This window comes from Uranotaenia lowii, chromosome 3, assembly GCF_029784155.1.
Source record: "Uranotaenia lowii strain MFRU-FL chromosome 3, ASM2978415v1, whole genome shotgun sequence".
Taxonomy (NCBI): Eukaryota; Metazoa; Arthropoda; class Insecta; order Diptera; family Culicidae; genus Uranotaenia; species Uranotaenia lowii.
This window is the reverse complement of record NC_073693.1, coordinates 51740573-51763275: the sequence shown is the minus strand read 5'-3', so window position 1 is coordinate 51763275 and position 22703 is coordinate 51740573. Positions and strand designations below refer to the sequence as shown.

Sequence of the window (22703 nt, the reverse complement as noted above, 5' to 3'; positions counted from 1 at the left end):
GAGGAGAAAGTCGGGTGTCGATACGACGTCCGCCGGAACCTAGAGGTGAAAAGGGCATACGTTGAATAGCTAGAATCCCGAGCCTTGGAGCTGCCGACAGACGGAACAGTCGAAGAACAGTGGTGTGGAATCAAGAATGCCTTTATCACGACGAGCCATGGTACTCTCGGTAAAGTTTGTGGAAGAAGAAGTGAATGAATGTCGGATGAAACTTGGAGGATGGTCGATGATCGGAGAAAGGCGAAAGTCGGAATTGAGCAGGCATGTACCGGGTCAGCCAAAGCAGCCGCCCGCTTACGATATGCGGAGCTGGAAAAGGCAGTTAAACGAGCTTGTAGACGAGACAAGAGAGCCTGGACAAACTCCCTAGCCGAAGAGGGGGAAAGAGCCGCCGCCAATGGAGATATCCGATTACTTTATGACATTTCTCGCCGCCTCAGTGGTGCAAGGACTAATGCAAGAATGCCGCTGAAAGACCGAGCAGGTCAGTTATTGACCGATCGAACAGATCAGCTCAAACGATGGACTGAGCACTTCGAACAACTCTTCCGAGTCACGAATAGCGATGGGCAACAGAACCCGCAGCTTGAAGCGCCAACAGTAAGTCGCATAAATGGCGTCAACTCGGAAGCGCCCTCGCTGGCTGAAATAGAAGCGGCAATCAAAAACATGAAATCCAACAAAGCACCTGGGATCGATTGTATCCCTGCTGAAATGCTGAAAGCCGACCCTGCCCTGTCAGCACAAATGTTGCACCGTCTTTTCGCTGACATCTGGGATACTGCAACATTCCCGGCCGACTGGATGCAAAGTATCCTCGTAAAGGTCCCGAAGAAAGGAGACCTGACAGAGTGCGGTAACTGGCGAGGCATAACGTTGATCTGTACAACCTTCAAAGTACTCTGCAAAGTGATCCTGAACAGGATCCAGGAGAAAATCGACGCTACACTCCGACGGCAACAAGCTGGATTCCGACCCGGACGATCATGTGTGGACCACATCACAACGCTACGAATCATACTGGAACAAATCAGAGATTTCCAGGACTCTCTTCTGCTGGTGTTCGTTGATTTCGAAAAAGCATTCGACCGACTTAACCATGAAAACATCTGGGCGGCTCTAAGGCGACGAGGGGCCCCAGAGAAACTAGTGCATCTCATCGAAGCACAATACGAGGCATTCTCGTGCAAGGTCTTGCACGACGGTGTCTTGTCCGAATCAATCCCGGTAACTGCTGGAGTGAGACAAGGATGTATTATATCACCGCTACTTTGTCTAATCGTAATGGATGAGATTCTGACTGGATCGATCGACTGTGCACAGAACCGAGGATTGCCGTGGAATCCTTCAACAATGGAGCATCTGAACGACCTTAACTTGGATGACGATATTGTTTTGCTCGCCCAAACGCAACCGGATATGGTAGCTGTGCAACAAGTTGAGAAAGTGGAGTGCTTCCAGTATCTTGGTAGCCAGATAACGCCTGATGGTGGTACCAGGAAAGACATCGAAACCCGGATCAGAAAGGCCCGATTTGCGTTTGCGAGTCTCCGAAACATCTGGCGGTCACGCCAGATCTCTCTACGAACAAAAATCCGAATCTTCAACTCAAACGTCAAATCCGTATTGCTGTACGGGTGCGAAACTTGGTGCACATATGCGGTGACGACGCGAAAACTGAAAGTATTTGTAAACCGCTGCCTGCGGAATATCATCCGCGCTTGGTGGCCTGGCAACTGGATCTCGAGTGAGGAACTACATCGCCGGTGTCATCAAAGGGCTCTACGAATCGAGATTCGGGAACGTAAGTGGAGATGGATTGGGCACACGCTGCGAAAAGATGAAAACGAGATTTGCAAAGAGGCGCTAGATTGGAATCCAGAAGGTCATCGAAGAAGAGGCAGGCCCAGAAACTCGTGGCGACGAAGCCTAGCCGCTGAAATCCGAACTGTCGACGAGAATCTTGACTGGGACCAGGTGAAGACGCTGGTTCCGGATCGTCAACAGTGGAGGTCTTTTACCACGGCCCTATGCACCGGAGGATCGGCGCGGGACCATTAAGTAAGTAAGTAGTGCGTACCGCACCGTTTCGTCGGAGGCTGCGTGCGTTGTAGCGACAGTCATGCCCATCTTAGTTTTCTTGGTGGAGAACTCCTATTGCTATACGAAAATAAAGGCACGCAAAAAGTGAGAACACGAGCCAGGGATATCTCCATGGATAACTGGCAGCAGCTGTGGAAAAGAGGAAGGTGGATGGTTTGATTCCAAACATCAAGAAGTGGATGGCATGGCGAAGTGAATTTCTACATGACGCAATTCCTGACTGGTCCGGGCTTCATGAAGTATCATCACAGGTTCGGACATATGACCTCGCCGGTCTGCCTAACATGCGGTGACGCGGACGAGACACCCGAACACGTAGTATTCTATTGTCCAAGATTTGGAGAGGAACGTGTCAATATAGTCGCTGCCTGCGGACCAGACACGACAGTCGACAAAATATTGCAGAAGATGTGTGATGACATGACATAGCACTTGGCATATGGTCTGCGATGGGCTCGCCCGGATAATCACTGCTCTGCAAAGGAGTTGGAGACTGACGCAAATTGCGATCGACGTAGGATAACCTAACTTTACTAAGCTGAATGACTCCGAAGCTATCAAATTAACCACGTCAACGTAGTTGATCGGACCACGACGTGAAGATGACCTCGGTCAGTCAGGGTAATAATAATTTTAAATATGAACTTTTTAGTGAATGTTGCATTAGTAGCGCATATGCGCGAATAAGACTTCCCTTTTTTCGTTATGATCTGAAGCCCCAGGCGGAATTTATATAGGGCGTATGTATATACGGATGATTAGGGGAACTGGGGGTAAGCCCGGCTCCCTAAGGAAAATGATTATTTTGCAAGAACTGAAACAAGTTTTGTTCTATTTCTTTCACAAAAATAGCCTTCAAATTGTCTTCAATAAGATATCTACGCTGTCAGTGATTTCAAGCCGTTTTTTTATCAGTATAGTATTAATTTATAAAAACAGTGACAAAAACAGTATTAATAAACTAGTGGGGGTAAAACCGGCACCCCGCGGGGTTAAGACCGGCACCTGAAATTGGAATTAATTTTCTCAATATAAACTAAACCGATTTACATCTCAAAACCTCTCAATGAAAGACATTATTATTCTTTACTATGCAGATAAGTATGGCATTTATCTGTTTACCGGTTCCGGATATTTTACCGAAACAGGTTCCAAAATATGAAATCAAGAAACTAGACATTGTGTATAGGTATCACCCGACATATAAAATTACACTTAAATTCAGTGATTAGCTCAAGTGATGTTAAATGTTTTAGGAGGCCGGCCACATTCCTCGTGGACAGTTAAGTGAGTGGGAGGGAGTAGAATATGGAATTTCTATTGTCTTGAGACATGAACACATGGAATGGCCAGTTTTCTGACTTGATTCATTTCTCATGTGACACCTCTACTCACTAGTTTCGAGCTTGCCACCTTTCTCGACATATGATCATGTAATGTGGCCTGGGAATTCCAAGTCTTGGAGGCACTTTTGACAGAAGCCCCACAAGCGATAGCCTCTTTCGAAAGGGTAAGGCTCTCTTGGGTCCAACTATCACGGATAGTTTTCCTTTGGTTCTTGCCAGGCATCTGAAGAAGAAAATTTGTTTTAGTAACACCTTACTATCCACAAACTATGCTGGGGTTACTCAAAAATTGACGGTTTTACAGTGTTTAAAAACATTAAAAATCTAGGTTTTCTAGTAAAACTCCGAGGGTGACGAGCTTACCACCGGTTCTCCTATATATGAGTCGACCCATTGGTTCCTATTGGGCCTGTGAGATCGGTTCCGGGGTCTACCGGAGAACCGCTACGGCGATCTCGATGATGCCTTCATCCGGACAAACGGACGTGAGTCGCGCGGCAAAACTGCGCGACCGTCGAGGTGCGCGAAAGACGAACGAATGCCGAATTGGCTGGACCTGTGTGTGACAATGGGTGGTATGAAAAAAACCTAGTAATTGCTTTTGCTAAACTAAATCGAGCAGTCGAGCAGTCGCTTAAAGCAATTGCTTCGGTTGTTATGAATAAAGTTTTTTTGACAGCTGTTTTCTCAGTCAGGAGCTTTTACTTTTAGAACAAGCTAGTTTGGTATGAATAAAGCTCAAATCTGAAGCAATTGCTCGACAAATCTCCTAGCAATTGCTTTATTTTCTAAGCATGCTCGGTAGCAGACTTTTTCAATAAAAAATTCTTTAATAACGTCATGAATTTATCAAATTAGCAATATTTCACTTCAAAAAAATTCAAAAAGGCATTTTCAACATGGATTAAGAAAATTCGAAGTGATAACCCAACTTTTTTCATATTCCTGTCGTTGTATAAAATCATTCGTCTAAGATAAAATTAAAAAAAATCAATTAGTAAATATTTCAAATTAAAAAAAATATGGTTATAGTGGAAGAAGTCCCAATTGGCTCAAAGTAAGAAATAAATTGTAATAATTTAAAATATTATACAGATCTATCATTTTTATATAATTTTGTTATAATCCTAAGATTTAAAAAAATCTAAATTAAAATGCGCGCCTATTGCCTTTTTTTTATACATCGGATTATCCCGATCCGAATAAATGTGGAAGAGCTTATGATAAATATTAAAGTTAGGAAATTTTTCGTTTGACAATATTCGAATATGTTTTCATTTTTCTTTAAACATCAACATACGAGCACGCATTTACCAAAAAAAATTCCGGTCGTTCTTACACCCACCAACCGCTTCGTCGAGTTCAAGGCTACTTTAGCCGTACTTTTCAATTTTCTGATCGTCTTCTTTCATTTTACTTTAGAAAACTTCAGATTCTGCTGGTTGGATAGCTCTATTTTTCGAAGCAAAAGCTATGTTCTAAGACTTTAGTACACATCCGCTAAGAAAATGTTTATTCATACCAAACTTAGCAAATGCTTTAGACTTTTGCTTTGATTGATTTCGAGCTAAGTAAAAGCTATCGAAGCAATTGCTGAACCTTATTCATACCACTAAATGCGCTGGAGAGAAGGAGAAGGATTAGAGCCCATGAGCTAGATGTAGAGGTGTGGAGGAACTCGGTTTGCCGTGGTATAGGTGATCGAAAAAACGTAAACATTGTGTGTATTACAGTGATGACGTCATAAAATCATCGGGGCTGCAGTGCGTAATACAGTTTACTAGAAAAGTTGTCAAATTAACATGATTAAAGTACTATAATACTGAAAATAGTGAACGCTCGTATAAAAGGTGAAACACATATCCTTGTTGAGTGAATTTCCCATCTCAAAATGAGTATTGAATGGCTTTTTTCAGCGTGATTCGGTTGTTACAGAACGCGTTTTTTTTTACCGTGGATTGTTCCCTCGTCGTGGAATAACCATCTTAGAAGATATTGTTATCGAGGGCGATGACTTCAACTGATCCCCAAGTTTGCATTTCTCTGTAGAAATTCTTCGACTACTTGCTTCCGGTTCCTCACTTTAGCTCTGTCTGATGGATCGAGCAGACTCAGTTGGAGGGCAACGCACGGATGGCAAAGCTGAGAGAAAAAACGAAACATAAAGAATATTGCGATAATAGGTGGTATGAAAAACCCCTAGCAATTGCTTTTGCTAAACTAAATCGAGCATTCGAGCAGTCGCAGAAAGCAATTGCTTCGGTTGGTATGAATAAAGTTTTTTCTGACAGCTGTTTTCTCAGTCAGGAGCTTTTACTTTTGGAACAAGCTAGTTCGGTATGAATAAAGCCCAAATCTGAAGCAATCGCTCGAGAAATCTCCTAGCAATTACTTTATTTTCTAAGCATGCTTGGTAGCAGACTTTTCCAACTTCAACAACGTCATGAATTTATAAAATTAGCAATATTACACTGCAATACAATTTAAAAAGGCATTTTCAACATAGATAAAGAACAGTCGAAGTGATAACCCAACTTTTTTTCATATTCCTGTTGTTGTATGAAATGATTCGTCTACACAGTAAACGAAAATTACCGAGTTCGGTAATTTTTTTACCGAAATCCTAACATGTGTAAATCGGTAAACTGTTCGGTAATTTTTTCGGTAAAAAATAAACGAACATCGGTAAATCGATTCTTTATTTACCGATGTACGTTTATTTTTTACCGAAAAAAATACCGAACAGTTTACCGATTTACACATGTTAGGATTTCGGTAAAAAAATTACCGAACTCGGTAATTTTCGTTTACTGTGTAAGATGAAACAAAACAAATCAATTAGTAAATATTTCAAATAAAAAAAATCCGACTACAGTGGAAGAAGTCCCAATCGGCTTGAAGTTGGAAGAAAGTTGTAATAATTTTAAACATAATTCAGATCTCCCAAATTTATATGATTTTTTTATAATTCAAAGATTAAAAAAAAAACATCTAAGTTAAAGTGCGCGCCTATTGCCTATTTTTTTATATATCGGATTATCCCGATCCGAAAACGTGTGGGAGAGCTTATGATAAATGTAAAAAAGCTAGGCCAATTTTTGTTTGACAATATTCAATTTTCTTTAAACATCAACATGCGAGCATGTATTGACTTAAATTTTTCCGATCGTTCTTACACCCACAACCCGCACCGTCGATTACATGGCTATTTTAGCCGTACTTTTCAATTTTTTTATCGTCTTCTTTCATTTTACTTTAGAAAATTTCAGATTCTGCTGGTTGGATAGCTCTTTTTTTCGAAGCAAAAGCTATGTTCTAAGACTTTAGTACACATCTGCTAAGCAAACGTTTATTCATACCAAACTAAGCAAATGCTTTGGGCTTTTGCTTTGCTTGATTTCGAGCAAAGTAAAAGCTACCGAAGCAATTGCTAAACCTTATTCATACCACTAAATGGCCTAAGTTAGAAATACTTACCAGATTTTATAAGAACCCTCCTTGCGTTTTCCATATAAACATTGACCAACTCCGTCAATTCGAAATGCTGGGAGCACACGTATATGCCGGATCCATCCTTACGGCCACAGAACGCGAGCCATTTTTTGCGTACCGCGGGTTCCTTCGGTAGCTGATGAAAACTCACTGCTCTATTTTGCTTCTTAGCATCGACCTGCGAAATTTTGCAGGATTTTATTCAGCACTTGGTCATTTTTTCATTTAAAAAAATTTATCTAAATCAAAAACTCTTCCGTAATTGCAACCCAAACAACTGTTATGACGTCATTGATGCGAATCAGACCGCATTGCATGCACACCAGTCTGAAGATACTGATGTATTTGTGACAGCATCAAAATATCTCCGCACCTTATGTAAAGCTCATGGGATTAGAGCGAGATGGACATCATTCGTGGCGTTTGTGACAGATCTAACAATACTGGCAAATAGTGGTGCCAGCTGCACTGTTTATCTTAATCAAACATTCACATGATTTTTCACTGACAGGGCCCAGATTAGTTTTGGCGAGACCGGTAACTTGACGTGCCTTGGTACCAATTCATAAAATTCCTTCTTCGAATTTACCACCACAAAAAAAAGACACACACACACAAGTAGGGGTGTTCAGGTTTTTATATGAATGATAAGATAAAAACACGGTGAATTTTAGTTGACCACTTTTTGATCCTCTGTAATAAAATATCTGATAAAAGATCGTTAAATAGCCCATAAAATTAAAATTCTTAAAAATCAGCTCAGTTTTAACCAGTGATTGAATTTTGCTGAGCATGAGTTGATCAACCATCTCTCGCTCAACGCTTTACTCGGAAGCAAAGGTTGCTTTGAGGCAGCGAAAACGACAAAACCGATTATGTACACGCTCTCAACATGGCCACCTTCATGAAGCAATATACATTCGAGGCAGCGAATCCAAAAAACTAAACGAATGGCTCTCACTCATCTCCTGTCACAACCTTGAGGGAACCGAATTCAAAAGGCAGAGCAAACCCGAGTCTCCTCGTTTGTGCCTGGATCGAATGCGTGAGGTTTTTCTGCTATTGCTATTATTGCACAGCAACCGCACGCAGGCAGCTAGTTTTTTCATTTATTTTTCTTCCCCCCTCTTTCACCATACGTTGCGGGCCGTGCAACGCAATAAGTTCGGTTTTTTTTGTTGTTGCCTCAACCTTTGCGGTCGGCTCGAGTTATTCAAATTCAACAACGTAAATGAGTATGTGTGCCTCGTCTTCTTCATGCATCATGTAGCAACCGAACGTTGAGAGAGTTCGTTCGGGGCAGCAAACGGATAGTGTCTCTCAGAGCAGATCCTCCTCATGGGGGGAGGTTTGAATGAATGTATATGTATCGTCTCCTGTATACCTATGCGAGGCCTCAAAGTGTGTATTTTGAATGCCTCTGATGAGAAAATTGGTGAGGATTTCAATCACTGGTTTTAACACAGAGAACAGACGTACAAGCTAGCCCACGAAACTTGTGTAAAAATCCCAACACCCTTTTTGAACTAATTTTTGTTTTTTGGCTACAATCGAAAACTGGGCAATTTAAAGTTGATTTGTAACTCTTGAACGGCGCAATAGATGGCACTGTTTGCAGTCAGTTTCTAACGTATTTTTTTGGTGATAGCATTCGAAATTTTACAAACTTTTTTTACGGTTTTTTGTTCGAGCTTGTACGTCTGTTTTCTGTGGTTTTAAGTTATTCAAAATCGGGAGTTTCGTGGAAAAATGCGAGAAAAAGTCGGATATAATGCTATAGGAATCAAAACATTTTCGTACCCAAGAATGCAATTTTTCCGCTCGGCATAAAGACTCCTATTCAAATCACAGTGAAATCGCATGATTATTGCGAAGTTGGGATGGAAATTCATCCAAAATTTCTGATGCCTCATTACTCCTGAAATTCGTTATGAAATTTTAACGACTGCAAACATGCGCGTAACTGCATGTTATCAGAGTGCAAGAGTAGCAAATGGCTCATGAATCTATTGTGAATTTTGATTTTCAATAAAAGCATTATAGGTTTCTTCTTGATTTATTTTGAATTTTATTTGTTCTTTTTTTTTAAATGTTAATTATCCAAAAAGCTGGAACCTTTTGAAATATTATTTCAAACAAAAAAATGTTTAATTCATTTATCCCTTTTCACACCTAAAACTAATATGAAAAAAAAAAACCCAATGAACATAGTGGTTTTTTACGACCAACCCCTTATGTACCGAAAACACATAATATGGTTGCACTCTGGTCTGGTACCTTGTGTCCTGTTTAGGTTGTGCTGTCTGCGCCCCAAATGTGCGCGTCCTGCCAGAGAAACCAACAACAGGGCAGAAGAAAAAAATCGCTACTGGTATGATGTGTAATGTGGAAAACAACTTCGTCGTCGCACATGGCAACCAGACCAGACGGCGATGAGAAAATGGGGTTTTCCTTTGTATCACCACCCCACTAACCATGTACCTACAAATGTCGGGCGGGAGCAGACTGCCAGACTGGGTGAGAAATGCAACAAGCAGCAGCAGCATCAGCAAGCAGCATGAATAGTTGTTGCAATTTTATTCGTTTCAGGACATCCAGTCTTTGTGACACACTATCTAGTGGCTGGTGGTGTTCCTCGAAGCGCTCTACTACTCGCCAAGCCTAATCGCTGGGAGATGTTGTTCCACACTGCTGCTGCCTCTGCTTCTATACTTCTAACTGATTCAACACGACGAGCATCGAAGATCTTTTGTCGTCTGCAGTTCGACTAGTCATTGCCCTTTTTTCGGTTCGGGAGCTAAATTCCGTTTTGTTGGTCTCCTTTTTCGAGAAACTATACCCCATTTTCGTCGGGATGGAAAACTGACCTTGCCCAAGTCGCGATGCTGACTCCCAGTGTAGTTACTAGCTTGAAGACGTTTGATGATACCGTGTGTGTGACCGAGTTTTCGTTTCCTGCTGCTGCTATAGTGAGATTGTGATTTTTTGGTAGTCGAATCATTAATTATCTCTATGAGATAGATTTGGGCCTGCAGTTTACCTCTATAGTCAATTTTTTCTATGTATTGAAAGGGTTCCGTTTTTGGAAACCCATCAATGAGTGAGTACGTAAGATGCTGCTTTAGGAGGTGAGAAACGTAAAATGTGCTTTAAGTAATCCTATGTATAGTATTCGGACAGTTCAAGCTGGTTTGAAGAATTCACAAATGAATAGTTCGTCTGGCAGGTGAACAGAAAAAAGCAAATTTCTAACAACGTAACGGAAACCTAAGTTCCAACACGATTTAACAGTGTCTGGTGAATTTCTTCTAGGGCCTTTATTCTCATGGATTCCAATTATTAATTATACGATAATTCCCTCCAAAAAATCTATGCTTTTCCTATACAAAGACGTTTAATATTGTGTGTTCCTAAAAGAAAAGCTTCGAAATCGTGTCGATGTTCAAAATTACTTACGTTAACTTTTCATTGCATAATTTAAAAAATTTCTACTCCTACTGAAACAACTTTAACGGCACCAGTCTTATCAATCCGAGCATCGAGGATGGCCCACAGATTTTCGATGGGGTTCAGATCAGGACTTTGTGGGGGCCATTCAAGGGGTTTGATTCGGCAGGAACGGAAAAATGACTTCGTCAGTTTGGCCGTATGCTTCGGATCGTTATCCTGCTGGAAAACGAAGCCCGTCTTGATGAGGGATACCTCGAAGTTTTCCCGCAGGATATTGCAATATGACTCAGCTGTCATGATTCCGTCAATTTCGACCAAACTGCCCACTCTACCCCAAGAAAAGCACCCCCACACCATAACGTTACCTCCTCCGTGCTTGACTGTTCCTTGGATATGGCGGTCTTGAAGCTCCTTACCCGACTTGCGCCACACACGATTCCGGTTTTCCGGTTGAATAGCTCGAATTTGGATTCGTCGGTCCATTTTCCAGTATTCGAGCGTTTTATCGGCGTGTTCCTTGGCGAACTTGAGCCTTGTTCACCTGGCTGATGAAAGGCCTTCTCACTGTGATCTTGCTACGGTACTCCTTCGCATGGATGCGGCGACGGACAGTACGACGCGATACCGAAAGTGAGCTCTTCTTGTATCTGCCGGATCGTAATTTTTGGGTTTTTCTTGACCTCAAGAATGATTTTCTTGTCCGTTCTGGCAACTGTCTTGGTCTTCCCCCGTCCTCTTCCCGGGCGATCCACCACCGACCCGAACGTTTTCACCTTCTTCATGATTTTTGATACCGCTGATTTCGTAGTGCTTGGCCACTTACCGGTGTGTTGGACCGTTATTGACATCACGAACAACCAGTTTCCGAACGGACAACGGAATGGAACCAGAATTTTTTTGCGTTCTCCATATTTTACAACTTATTCGAATGTAGACACCTGTTTGAATACTTCAGAGCCAAGCCAGTGTCTATGAAACGTCAAAATACAAAAAAACAAACAAATTAGAGGAACCTCGCGATGGAAACTTATCGAAATTATATTGATTTTTGAGTTTCACACTTTATTTTGCCCATTATTTTTTTGAAATATTAACGGTTTTTTTTCTATCAGAAAAACTTTTTTTTTACCAGCGCAACATTAACAAAAACTGAAAAGAACATAATAAACAATACTTGAAAAATGACTACGATGTGTTTTCGTTGAATTTTAACCATAAAAATTAAAGAAAAAAAATTGGACACTTTATTTTGCCCCTCACTGTACGTGCGATTTGGCTCTTGAGACCACCATACTTAACTTGCCTTGATATCTTCCCACCTTCATTCTCAAGTCAGAGCTTTTATTTCATGATTTGTGTTTAACTTTTGCAACAGCCTTTCATATCTGTGCTTCTCCAGGTACTCCGTTTCCTAAAAAAACCAGTTGGCGGTGCATTTCAAACAGTTTTGTTGCAAATCGACAATATTTTTATGTTCGTTGGTTCTAGGTGCTGCTTCAAGCAAAGACTCCGCTAAAAATTCTCACACCTGTCAACAGATGTCGCTATCGGGTATCGATCTATCAATAAAATTTTATAATTCGAGTAAATGAGTAGGTTTGTAAATTCAATTAAATTGTGTTGGATTTTTGGTTTCAGAAAATAATTTTTTATCAAAGTTAATTAATTTTTTATTAAATTTTGGCATAAGTCAGTTTTCAGTTTGTATTTGTATTTTAAAATCTAATGTGTTCGTTTTGCGCAGAAACAACCGTCTAATGCAACAACAGGCCCACCAGCACAGCTCGGTCGGCAAGTCCGCGGCCCAGAAGAAGCACCTGGACACCGAGGAGCGCATCACCCTGGTCGTGGACAACACGACCTTCTCGATCAACCCGTCCCTGTTCACCGCGCACCCGAACACGATGCTGGGCCGGATGTTCAGCTCCGGGATGGACTTCACCCACCCGAACGAGCGCGGCGAGTACGAGGTTGCCGATGGAATTTCGCACAGTGTATTCCGAGCCATCCTGGAGTACTATCGCAACGGGGTGATCCGTTGCCCGCCGACGGTCTCAGTTCAGGAGCTGCGCGAGGCTTGCGACTATCTGTTGATCCCGTTCACGGTCGACACCATCCGGTGTCAGAATCTGCGGGGACTGTTGCACGAACTGAGCAACGAAGGTGCCCGCGAACAGTTTGAGGTGTTTCTGGAATCGCTGATTCTACCGCTAATGGTGGCCTCGGCTCAACGGGGTGATCGGGAGTGTCACGTGGTCGTCTTGAGTGATGGTGAGTATTTGTTTGAAATTTTGTGTTTGAAACATTCATTCCTAACAGGATTTTATGTTCAATTTTAGATGATGTGGTCGATTGGGACGAAGAGTATCCGCCGCAGATGGGCGAAGAGTACTGCCAAACAGTTTCTAGCACAGCAATGTATCGCTTTTTTAAGTACATTGAAAATCGCGACGTAGCCAAGCAGGTCCTCAAGGATAGGGGTCTTAAAAAGATTCGGCTCGGCATCGAGGGCTATCCCACGTACAAGGAGAAAATAAAAAAGCGAGCCAGCGGCCGAGTGGAGGTGATTTACAATTACTTGCAGCGTCCGTTCATTCACATGTCGTGGGAGAAGGAGGAGGCCAAAAGTCGCCACGTGGATTTCCAGTGTGTGAAATCCAAGTCGGTGACCAATTTGGCGGAAGCAACCGCTGATCCAGCGTTGGAATTGGATTCAGGTAAGCTTTGAAATCTACTGTGATTACAATTTACGCAAACATGGGATTAGGTTGCTGAAGCCCTAGAAACTCATCGGTCAGTTCGACACTTCACAAGTGACGTTCTGCATGTCGATAAAACTAAACGATTTTTTTTTTTAAATATGTCTTTATTAGTCTTTTAAAGCTTAGTTCTTTTAGAAATGGGACACTTTCATTTGCTAATAGCTCGTTAACTAGTTATTGGATATTAAAAATTTTGACAGCATTTTGTTGCCTGTAAAAAGTACTATTCGACCTATTTTTTTCAAAATTTAAAATTTACGCGTTTTTGAGATATGTACGATGTAAGAGAAAAAGAAAAAAATAATTTTGCACAGTTTCCTTTAAAGTTCGTCATTATCAAATTGATAGCTGACAAAACCGTTGATTATTCAAAGAATTACTGAGTTTTTGTGGTGGATAAGTATGCAAACACTGTCAATAATGTCCACAAAGTTCAAATCAAGCATTGTAGTGAAGAAAATGATCGGCAACAACGGTTAAGGATCATCAGGGAAGTCAAGTCTCATACCAGCATTTTTAATTTTCAATAAACGAAAAACTAAGGGTAGACCGCTGAAATATCCAAAACAATTTTCTCCGATAAGCTGAAAGTGTTGCCTAGTGATGACTCATAGAAATCCAACCTCAAACAACCATTTTTTGATAGTTCCAAAGCTCTTAAGCTGTAAAACCGGTACCGAAAAAAAAAACGTTCAAAAATGTGGTCAAAAATAATCAAATTTGTTCATTTCGAAACAACTGTATCCACTTAAATGCTTCCAGTTTCCAGTTTCCAGAGAAGTATTGGACCAAAAATTATCAGAAATTGAAGAAGGAGGGTGAAGCCACCTAAAATATAGATTTTACGAAGTATAAGTTGGAGAAACTGATCAATACCATGACTGAAAAAAGTGTGCGCCGGCCAATGGGAGATACCAAGAATAAAGTAGAAATTTCTTTAACAAAAAACGGTAAATATTTTTTTTCAAATTTTTTCATGAAATATCATAACATTACCTTCATTTTCTTCATAGAAAGTATTTGGTTCAAAAGAATGGTTTTTGAGATACAGGCATTCGTAACTGTCCCATTTCTAAAAGAACTAAGCTTTAATCATTACATTTAAGTTACATTATTAAAGTTAAATTAAAGTGTTCAGATCAATTATGATCAGTTCAACTCTTTGATACAGTTAATTTTAAACATTGTTTATTTTATTTAAATTTGCTTTAGCAATAAATAATTTGATTTATAGGAGAATATCCTGTTAAGCAAAAAAAAAAAAAAGGAAAAACTTAATCCTAAATCCTAAAAACTAACTTAATTGTAAAGAGAACGAATCTCTGCGATGGAAGACTGCATCGATTTGCCTCTGAAGTTGGAGATAATTTTGTTGGCCATCTCTCCGATCGATTCAATGCCCGCAATCCGATGAAGATCTTCGGTGCTGTGCCAAGGTGGAAGCCGCAAAATCATTTTCAGAACCTTGTTCTGAATCCGCTGGATGGCTTTCTTCCTCGTCGCGCAGCAGCTAGACCAAATCGGAACTGCATACATTATCGCTGGTCGAAAGACCTGTTTGTAGATTAACATCTTATTTCGCAGACACAACCTGGATTTTCTGTTGATGAGAGAATAGAGAGATTTAGTGTATTTATTACATTTAGATTGAATATCTTCAATGTGATTTTTAAAAGTAAGATTCCGATCAAGTGTAAGTCCCAAGTACTTCACGTGATCAGACCATTCTAATGAAACCCCATTAAAAGTTATGGAATGATTTTCATTAGGTTTTAAAAAATTTGCTCTTGGCTTATGAGGAAATAAAATAAGTTGAGTTTTGGAAGCGTTAGGAGAAATTTTCCACATTTTCAAGTAATTCAAAAAAGAATTTAAATTTTGTTGCAATCTACTGCGTACCACCCGTAAATTTCGACCTTTGGCTGAAAGCAAAGTATCATCAGCAAATAATCTTCTACCTTTTCCTTCTGGTACATCAGGAAGATCAGAAGTAAAAATATTATATAAAATTGGCCCAAGTATACTACCCTGAGGGACACCAGCTCTAATGGGTGTCCTTTCAGAGCATGAATTTTGATAGCTTACTTGTAAGGTTCGGCTAGTCAAATAATTTTGAATAATTTTGGTGAGATATACAGGAAAATCAAATCGAGCTAATTTAGCTACTAAACCTTTGTGCCAAACACTGTCAAAAGCTTTTTCAATATCAAGAAGAGCAACACCAGTTGAATAACCTTCAGATTTGCTAGCGTTAATCATATTAGTTACACTCAAAAGTTGATGTGTAGTAGAATGTCCATGACGAAAACCAAATTGTTCATCAGGGAAAATAGAATTCTGATTAATGTGAATCATCATTCTATTCAAAATAACTCTCTCAAATAGTTTACTTAAAGAAGGAAGCAAACTAATTGGTCGATAACTTGAAGGCTCTGAAGCACTTTTTCCAGGTTTTAAAATTGGAGTTACTTTGGCATTTTTCCATTTATTGGGAAAATAAGCCAAGTGAAAACATTTGTTGAAGATTTTAACTAAAAAATTTAAAGTGCTTTCAGGCAACTTTTTAATAAGAATATAGAAAATCCCATCTTCCCCTGGAGCTTTCATATTTTTAAATTTTTTGAAAATCAATTTAAGTTCATCAATATTTGTCTCAGAAGAACTTTCAAACACATTTTGCTTAGAAAGAATATCATCAAATTCTAGGGAAATTTGAGCATCAATTGGACTAACAACGTTTAAATTAAAATCATGAGCAGACTCAAATTGTTGGGCTAATTTTTGAGCTTTTTCTGAATTAGTTAAAAGAAGTTTATCCCCATCTTTCAAAGTAGGAATTGGCTTCTGGGGCTTTTTAAGAATTTTAGTTAATTTCCAAAATGGCTTTGAGTAGGGTTTTATGTCCTCTACTGCTTTAGCAAAATTTTCATTACGAATGAAATTTAAACGACGTTTGATCTCTTTTTGAAGGTCGCAATAAATAAATTTTAAATAAGGATCCCTAGTACGTTGATATTGGCGTCGACGAATGTTTTTCAGTCGTATCAAAAACTGAAGATCATCATCAATTAAAGGTTGATTAAATTTATGTTTAACTTTAGGTATTGAGGCGGCTTTAGCATTGACTATTGAAGTTGTCAAATTTTCTACAGCCAAATCAATATCTTCTATTGAATTCAGTGGAACGTTCACATCTAAATTACGTTCAATAAAATTCATATATCGCTCCCAGTTAGCCTTTTGAAAGTTAAAAGTTGATTTTAAAGGGTGTTCAATGGGACTTTGGGATAAAGAGAAAGTTACTGGAAGGTGGTCTGAATCGAGGTCCGCATGAGTAACTAATTGACTACAATGCTCGCCTAAATCCGTTAGAACCAAATCAATTGTGGAGGGATTTCTAATTGAAGAAAAACAAGTATGCCCATTAGGATATTCAACAGTATAATAACCTGCAGAGCAATCATTAAACAAAATATTCCCATTAGAATTTGATGAAATATTATTCCAAGATCGGTGTTTGGCATTAAAGTCACCAATAATAAAAAATTTAGATTTATTTCTGGTGAGTTTTTGTAAATCTCCCTTCAAAAAATTTTTCTGTTCACCGCTGCATTGGAAAGGCAAATATGCGGCAACAATTATAATTTTCCCCATAGAAGTTTCTAATTCAATTCCTATTGTTTCTAAGACTTTTGTATTGAAAGAAGGAAGAAGTCTAAATTTGAGACGACTATTGATGACAATAGCTACACCCCCACCTTGTCGATCAAGTCGATCATTTCGTAAAATTTTAAAGAAAGCATTGCTTTTCAAGTTATTGTCTGGCTTTAAAAAAGTTTCAGTGATGGCAGCAATATGTATGTTTTGAGTTTTCAAAAATAAAAAGAATTCATCTTGGTTAGCCAGCAAAGATCTAGCATTCCAATTCATAATATTTAAACATCTATTTGGATCCATGAGGGAATCGTAAAGTCATAATAATTTTGTTAGCATAATTAAAAGAAGTTTGGAAAGCTTCAAACATTGAATTTGCTTTCAACATAAGTTGCATCATTTCCATTAAATTTTGATGCAAAAATTTCAATTTTTCCTCAGTAATCTCACCCAAATCAACAAAATTGTTAGGATCAGAAAATGAAGGAGAAGAACAAGTATTTGAATTTCGGGGATTTTCCCAAGCCTTCGCATGAACGTTGAGACTTGGTTTTTTCCCATTTTTATTAGTTAAACCTGAAGAGGGCAACCCATTTTCAACCACCTCTGAGAACGATAAACAACGAGTCTGAGGCGCAGAATCAGCCCAGGTAACATTAAAATCACTTCGGGTATTACCCAGCCGTGATTCCAATGTAGGCCGGGGCTGACCGCGAACAGGCAGGTTGTTTGCCGGCCCGACGTGTGAAGACGAAAAAGAGGAAGGAGGAGAAGAAACTTTTCTGGAAACTTTGGGATTTTTCCTAGAAGCAATAATTTTTGCCCTGATGGGAAAGTCTAGCGAATTCGAGGAATGATTACCTGCGCAATTTGCACACTTAAAAAATTCTGTTTTTGGTTTATCACCACCAAAAAGGCATTTAGATTTTTCATGATCGAATGAGCCGCAAAACATGCATCTGGCATTCATTCTACAATTTTTAGTGCCATGACAAAAAGCTTGACAACGACGACATTGCGTAATGTTTTGTAAAAAATTGGTAGTAGATTTACGAAAAGGTTCAAATTTTACTCGACAATGAAACATAAGACGAGCCTTTTCCAGTATTTTTAAATTATAAACCTGATCCTTTTTAAAATGGATCAAATAAAGTTCAGGAGCAAAACCAACACTACTGGTATTATTCGTGTTGGTTCTTTTCCTCATTTGAATTACTTGAATTGGAGAAAAACCTAACAAAGAATTTAATTCAGTTGTGATCTCATCCGGTGTCTGATCGCCGGTGAGACCCCGAAGTACAACTTTAAAAGGACGATCACTTCTAGTGTCGTACGTAAAAAATTGGTGTTTTTTATTATTCAAATAAGTTAAAATTTTTTGAAAATCATTAAAAGATTCCGCCAATATACGAGCAGTTCCCCTTCGACCGATCTGAAAAGAAATCTTCACATCCTTGACGGAAGTGACGATTTCTTTTCGAAAGGCATTGAAGTCAGGAATCGTGACCGTTATTGGTGGAATCTTTTCGTTTTTAAGAGTATAAGAAGAAGAAGGTTTCTTAGTACTCTTATCAGAATTAAATATGAATATTTCCTCATCACCGATGTTATGAAGGACATCGAATGAATTGGAAATTTCAACTTTTTTGGGCGATAGACCTGAATTAGGTTCGGCAATCCGTTTACGCCCGGCCCTTGAGCCGGCCGATGACTTCCCCATGCTGGAAAGAAAAAAGAAAATATGAATAAAAGAAAATGAAAATAATTTTAGCACTGAAAAGTGCTGATTGAAATACAGGTAAAGATAAAATAAATAATGTAAAATGTTCCTGCAGGTACACAGCAACGATACGATGCTCCGGCGTAAAGTCTGCTTCATTTAATATTGGAACAAATTCTTTTGCTCATTGTGGCGCTCCTAGTGGACGGATTTGTAAACTTTTTTCACCCACGTGTAGGGAAATTCATTACCTTTCACCATGTATTTATGTCATAACACCAAACGATAGCATTTTGTAAACAACCGCCATGGAAGCCGAACGGAGAGATCAAATTGTGCACAGTTTTCTTACGAGTACGAGTACGAGAATTTCTTCGAAACAGCAATGAATAATTTTTTTAATTTTTTTTATGAAAGAGTAAAGAAAATGCTACATTTGTATGAAAAACAAATTATGAATTCGTTAATAAATGACTGAACTACACGCAATTGTTTGTGTTCCAATATTAAATGAAGCAGACTTTACATCCGTCGAACTTGGTCAGCACTTGGTCGTACAGCTTTCGAGCACGGATTCTGGCCACATTGTTCTGCTTCAGCGTCCGATTTGGCTGTTTGCTGGCTCGGAATGACCTTATTCCTTCCCGGAGACGAATTCGTCGCACCGTACTGTGAGCGGCCTGGAATTTATTGGCCAAATCGCGGTCTGAAAGATTGGGATTCCTCTTGACGGCCTTGATGACTTTCCCACGCAGTTTCCGGTCGACAGTTCCACTCCGACGCTTCGAATGCGGCTTCCGAGCCGTCGTCAATGTTTCCTTGTACTGCTTGATAACACGCCATACGGTATTTCTGGGCATTTTAAGCTGTTTAGCTAGCTTCGATGCCGACAACAATGGATTTTCAAGAAAACTGTGCACAATTTGATCTCTCAGTTCGGCTTCCATGGCGGTTGTTTACAAAATGCTATCGTTTGGTGTTATGACATAAATACATGGTGAAAGGTAATGAATTTCCCGACACGTGAGTGAAAAAAGTTTCCAAATCCGTCCACTAGGAGCGCCACAATGAGCAAAAGAATTTGTTCCAATATTAAATGAAGCAGACTTTACGTGTTGACGGCTCAACGGTACAGATGGAAGTGAAAACTAAACGATTTATTTTGCTTAGTCAATTAGTCAATTTTAAAATGTTTCCGTTAGAATCTGTTCATGACAATAATTTGCTATATTTTCAAGCTTCTGAACGACTTGCTAAAAGTAATTAGCAAGTCGATTTTGTTGTAGTTGTAGTTATGATTGTTTAAGAAAAATGCAGTTAATTCTAGCTTGATTACTATTTCAGCTGGTAATCCGCTGCCGCAGCGTCACTTCGATATCTCCAACGAGCCGGATGTGGATGCTATCCGCCCGATTGTGGCAGCCATTGCCATCGACGGAGAGGAGGGTGCGATCGGTGGCATTGCCAATCCTGAAGAGATTGCCGGCTCTGAAGAACCCCAATAAGTTTAGGTGTAGTGTAGTAAAATCGCTCCTCCGCAGCCGCCGCCGTTGCCAATGGCTTGTTGTTTGTATTATCGTACTATTGGAAGCGCTCCTCCCTACAAGCTTTGAAGAGCCGGTTGTAGCTGATACGCAAGGTAACCCTGTAATCTCTATAGCTAAATTCCGATCGCTAAATGTCTGCTATTGAATTTGATTTTTACTTTTATCACAGTATAGCTTTCTTTTGTTGTATGAAATTTATAACTATCACAAGAAGTGTTTATTTTTTGATTTATGCGATTTGAGTTCGATTTTTTTTTAAACAAATAACCAATTAATTACGATTTCTTTATAAATTAAATTCAACAGAACTGGGGCAACAAAAACATCCTCTTTATTTATCCTCTGCGTTTTTTATAACTATGATTAAGAGCTTGAACATCGCAAAGCGTTAAAAGTCAAAATAAAAGAAATTGATTATAATAAGTCCCTCGACGTGTTAGCAATCCGTAACACATATCACGTCCATAACCAATTTGTACTCAATAACGTTAATGTACACAGATAGCGGTTTTCAAGCAATCGTACTGCTTTCCCATCCGAATGATCGCTCTACAGCCATTTTCCATTTGCTGTATCGCATGTCTCGTTCATCTTCGGTAATCTGTGGTTTGAAGGAAGTACTGTTGCTTTCAACGCTCACATTGTCCACGTCCCAGCAGCCGACTGCACGACCTGCGGCCATGGCTGCTCCCTAAAAGATAAACAAGAAATTAGCAAGGCAATAAAATTCGATATCTTCAGATACCTACAACAGCAGTTGTTTCAACCACAACCGGTCGCTGAACTTCCAACCCTATCAAATCCGACTGCCACTGCATTAGAAGTGAGTTGACTGTCATTCCTCCGTCTACCTTCAACTTAACCAGTGGAAATCCACAATCCTTGTTCATTGCGTCCAGAATATCCCGTACCTGGAAACAAACGGCTTCCAAACTAGCACGTATAATATGACCACGCTGGGTATCTTCAGTGATTCCACAAATTACTCCCCGGGCTTCTTGGTTCCAGTATGGAGCATACAATCCACTGAAAGCTGGCACGAAATAAACATCTCCATTGTTCTCCACCGAGAGTGCCAGCTCTTCCGATTCCTTGGCGCTTTCAAGAAGATTCATATTGTCCCGCAACCAACCGAGGGCAGCTCCCGCAACGGCAACGGAACCTTCCAGAGCATATGTCGGTTGAGCTTCCGGGCCCATTTGATAACCCACCGTTGTTATCAATCCATGCGTAGATTCGATCAACGCGTTGCCCGTGTTGTACAACAAAAAGCAACCCGTCCCATAAGTAGCCTTTGCTTTCCCCCGACTCAGGCACTCCTGACCAACCAAGGCAGCCTGTTGATCCCCCAGGCAACCACTCAGGGGCACATTCTCCAGAGAGCGCAACTTAATCAGACCATAAACCTCCGAACTGGAGCGAATTTCCGGCAGGATTTCGAACGGAATGTCGAAGAACTTTCCCAGCGTCTTATCGTAGCGTAGGGTTTCGATGTTCATCAGCATCGTTCGGGAGGCATTGGTGACATCAGTCACATGGACACCTCCGTTGACACCACCGGTAAGATTCCAAATCAACCAAGAGTCTACGGTTCCGAACAGGCAGTTGTTGTTTTTGATGGCACTTTTAACCTGAGAGGATATTGCAAATTTCAATGTGAATCAAGATTTAAAAAGGTCTCACTCACCTTCGGAACATTATCAATCAGCCAGCGAAGCTTGACCGCCGAAAAATATGGCGACAGAGGCAAACCGCATAGCGGTTTCAGGTAGTTCTTGTTCCTAGTCTTATTTGGCACCGTTTCGAGAAGTTGATCAACCGTGGAAGTGGTTCGCATATCCAACCACACGATGGCATTATACAGTGGTTCACCGGTCGTTTTGTCCCACACTATGGTGGTCTCGCGCTGATTGGTTACACCAATGGCCATAACGTCCGCGACGCTTCCACCGAGGGCCACAAGCTTTTCCATCGTTCGTTCGATACACTCCTCGACGACGGACATTATCTCCAGTGGGTCCTGCTCGACCCATCCCTCCTGGGGATAGATTTGACGCAGTTCCTTCTGATGGAAGCACACGATTTCGGTCGTCTCGGCACGAAACAGAATGAACCGAGCCGAACTGGTACCCTCGTCGATTGAACCCACTAGATCTCCAAACTTTTTAGAGGTTGTCATTGCGAAAAAAGGTTTCTCAAAGTCGTCGTCGTCGTCGGCTTCACTTCAAAATCACCCTTCTCAAATCACGTAAGACTGCTGCAAAGCTCCGGTGTTCGAGATGATGAGGAATGCGATAAGCAGCAAGCAGCCTTAACGTCGTCGTCGGAGCTGGTTTATCGATAATTTCTTTATGATTACAATATTGATATTTTGCTCCGAGATTCTTATCTAATCTGGGCGGTTTTTAATTACCTTCAATTCTACTTGCCATCAAAACGTGACGTTTTACGATGGAGTAAAGGTCGTGCTATAGAAGTTGACACACCATTTTAAGTTACTTTCTTAAGTCTAGAATATTTAATAAGTACCTACTTGGATTTATACACTTCAAATAAGCGCTGAGATAAGGAATCGACCTTCAGGAAAAGTAACTAAACACGCACTGAGAGGGGAGTTTTGCAAAACATG

General features: G+C 40.2%; 2 protein-coding genes across 7 annotated transcripts in view; one reads left to right on the top strand and one right to left on the bottom strand.

Moving 5' to 3' along the window:
• LOC129758425 (BTB/POZ domain-containing protein 10) overlaps positions 1 to 20497 on the top strand; it is a 26694-nt gene extending 6197 nt beyond the window's left edge. The window contains exons 1-4 of one of the 3 annotated variants that reach the window (XM_055755928.1): positions 9535 to 10069; positions 12136 to 12662; positions 12731 to 13108; positions 19872 to 20497. In XM_055755928.1, coding sequence (XP_055611903.1) covers positions 10038 to 10069; positions 12136 to 12662; positions 12731 to 13108; positions 19872 to 20032 — 1098 coding nt within the window. In that variant the 5' untranslated portion in view covers positions 9535 to 10037 and the 3' untranslated portion in view covers positions 20033 to 20497. Of the gene's footprint in view, positions 1 to 9534; positions 10070 to 11964; positions 11988 to 12135; positions 12663 to 12730; positions 13109 to 19871 lie in introns of those variants that run through there. The other 2 variants (XM_055755929.1, XM_055755927.1) reach the window with 2 other exon arrangements.
• Positions 20390 to 22703, bottom strand: LOC129758423 (glycerol kinase). 4 transcript variants are annotated; one of them, XM_055755926.1, is made up of 5 exons: positions 22608 to 22693; positions 22488 to 22542; positions 21762 to 22403; positions 20824 to 21705; positions 20390 to 20765 (listed from the first exon to the last, which is right to left on the bottom strand). In XM_055755926.1, the coding sequence occupies exons 3-5, from the start codon at positions 22251 to 22253 to the stop codon at positions 20586 to 20588; spliced, it is 1554 nt and encodes a 517-aa protein (XP_055611901.1). In that variant the 5' UTR covers positions 22254 to 22403; positions 22488 to 22542; positions 22608 to 22693; the 3' UTR covers positions 20390 to 20585. The 4 variants fall into 4 exon arrangements, with proteins under 4 accessions (XP_055611901.1, XP_055611900.1, XP_055611899.1 ...); XM_055755925.1 differs by having other exon boundaries at positions 21762 to 22421; positions 22488 to 22703; XM_055755924.1 differs by having other exon boundaries at positions 22488 to 22703.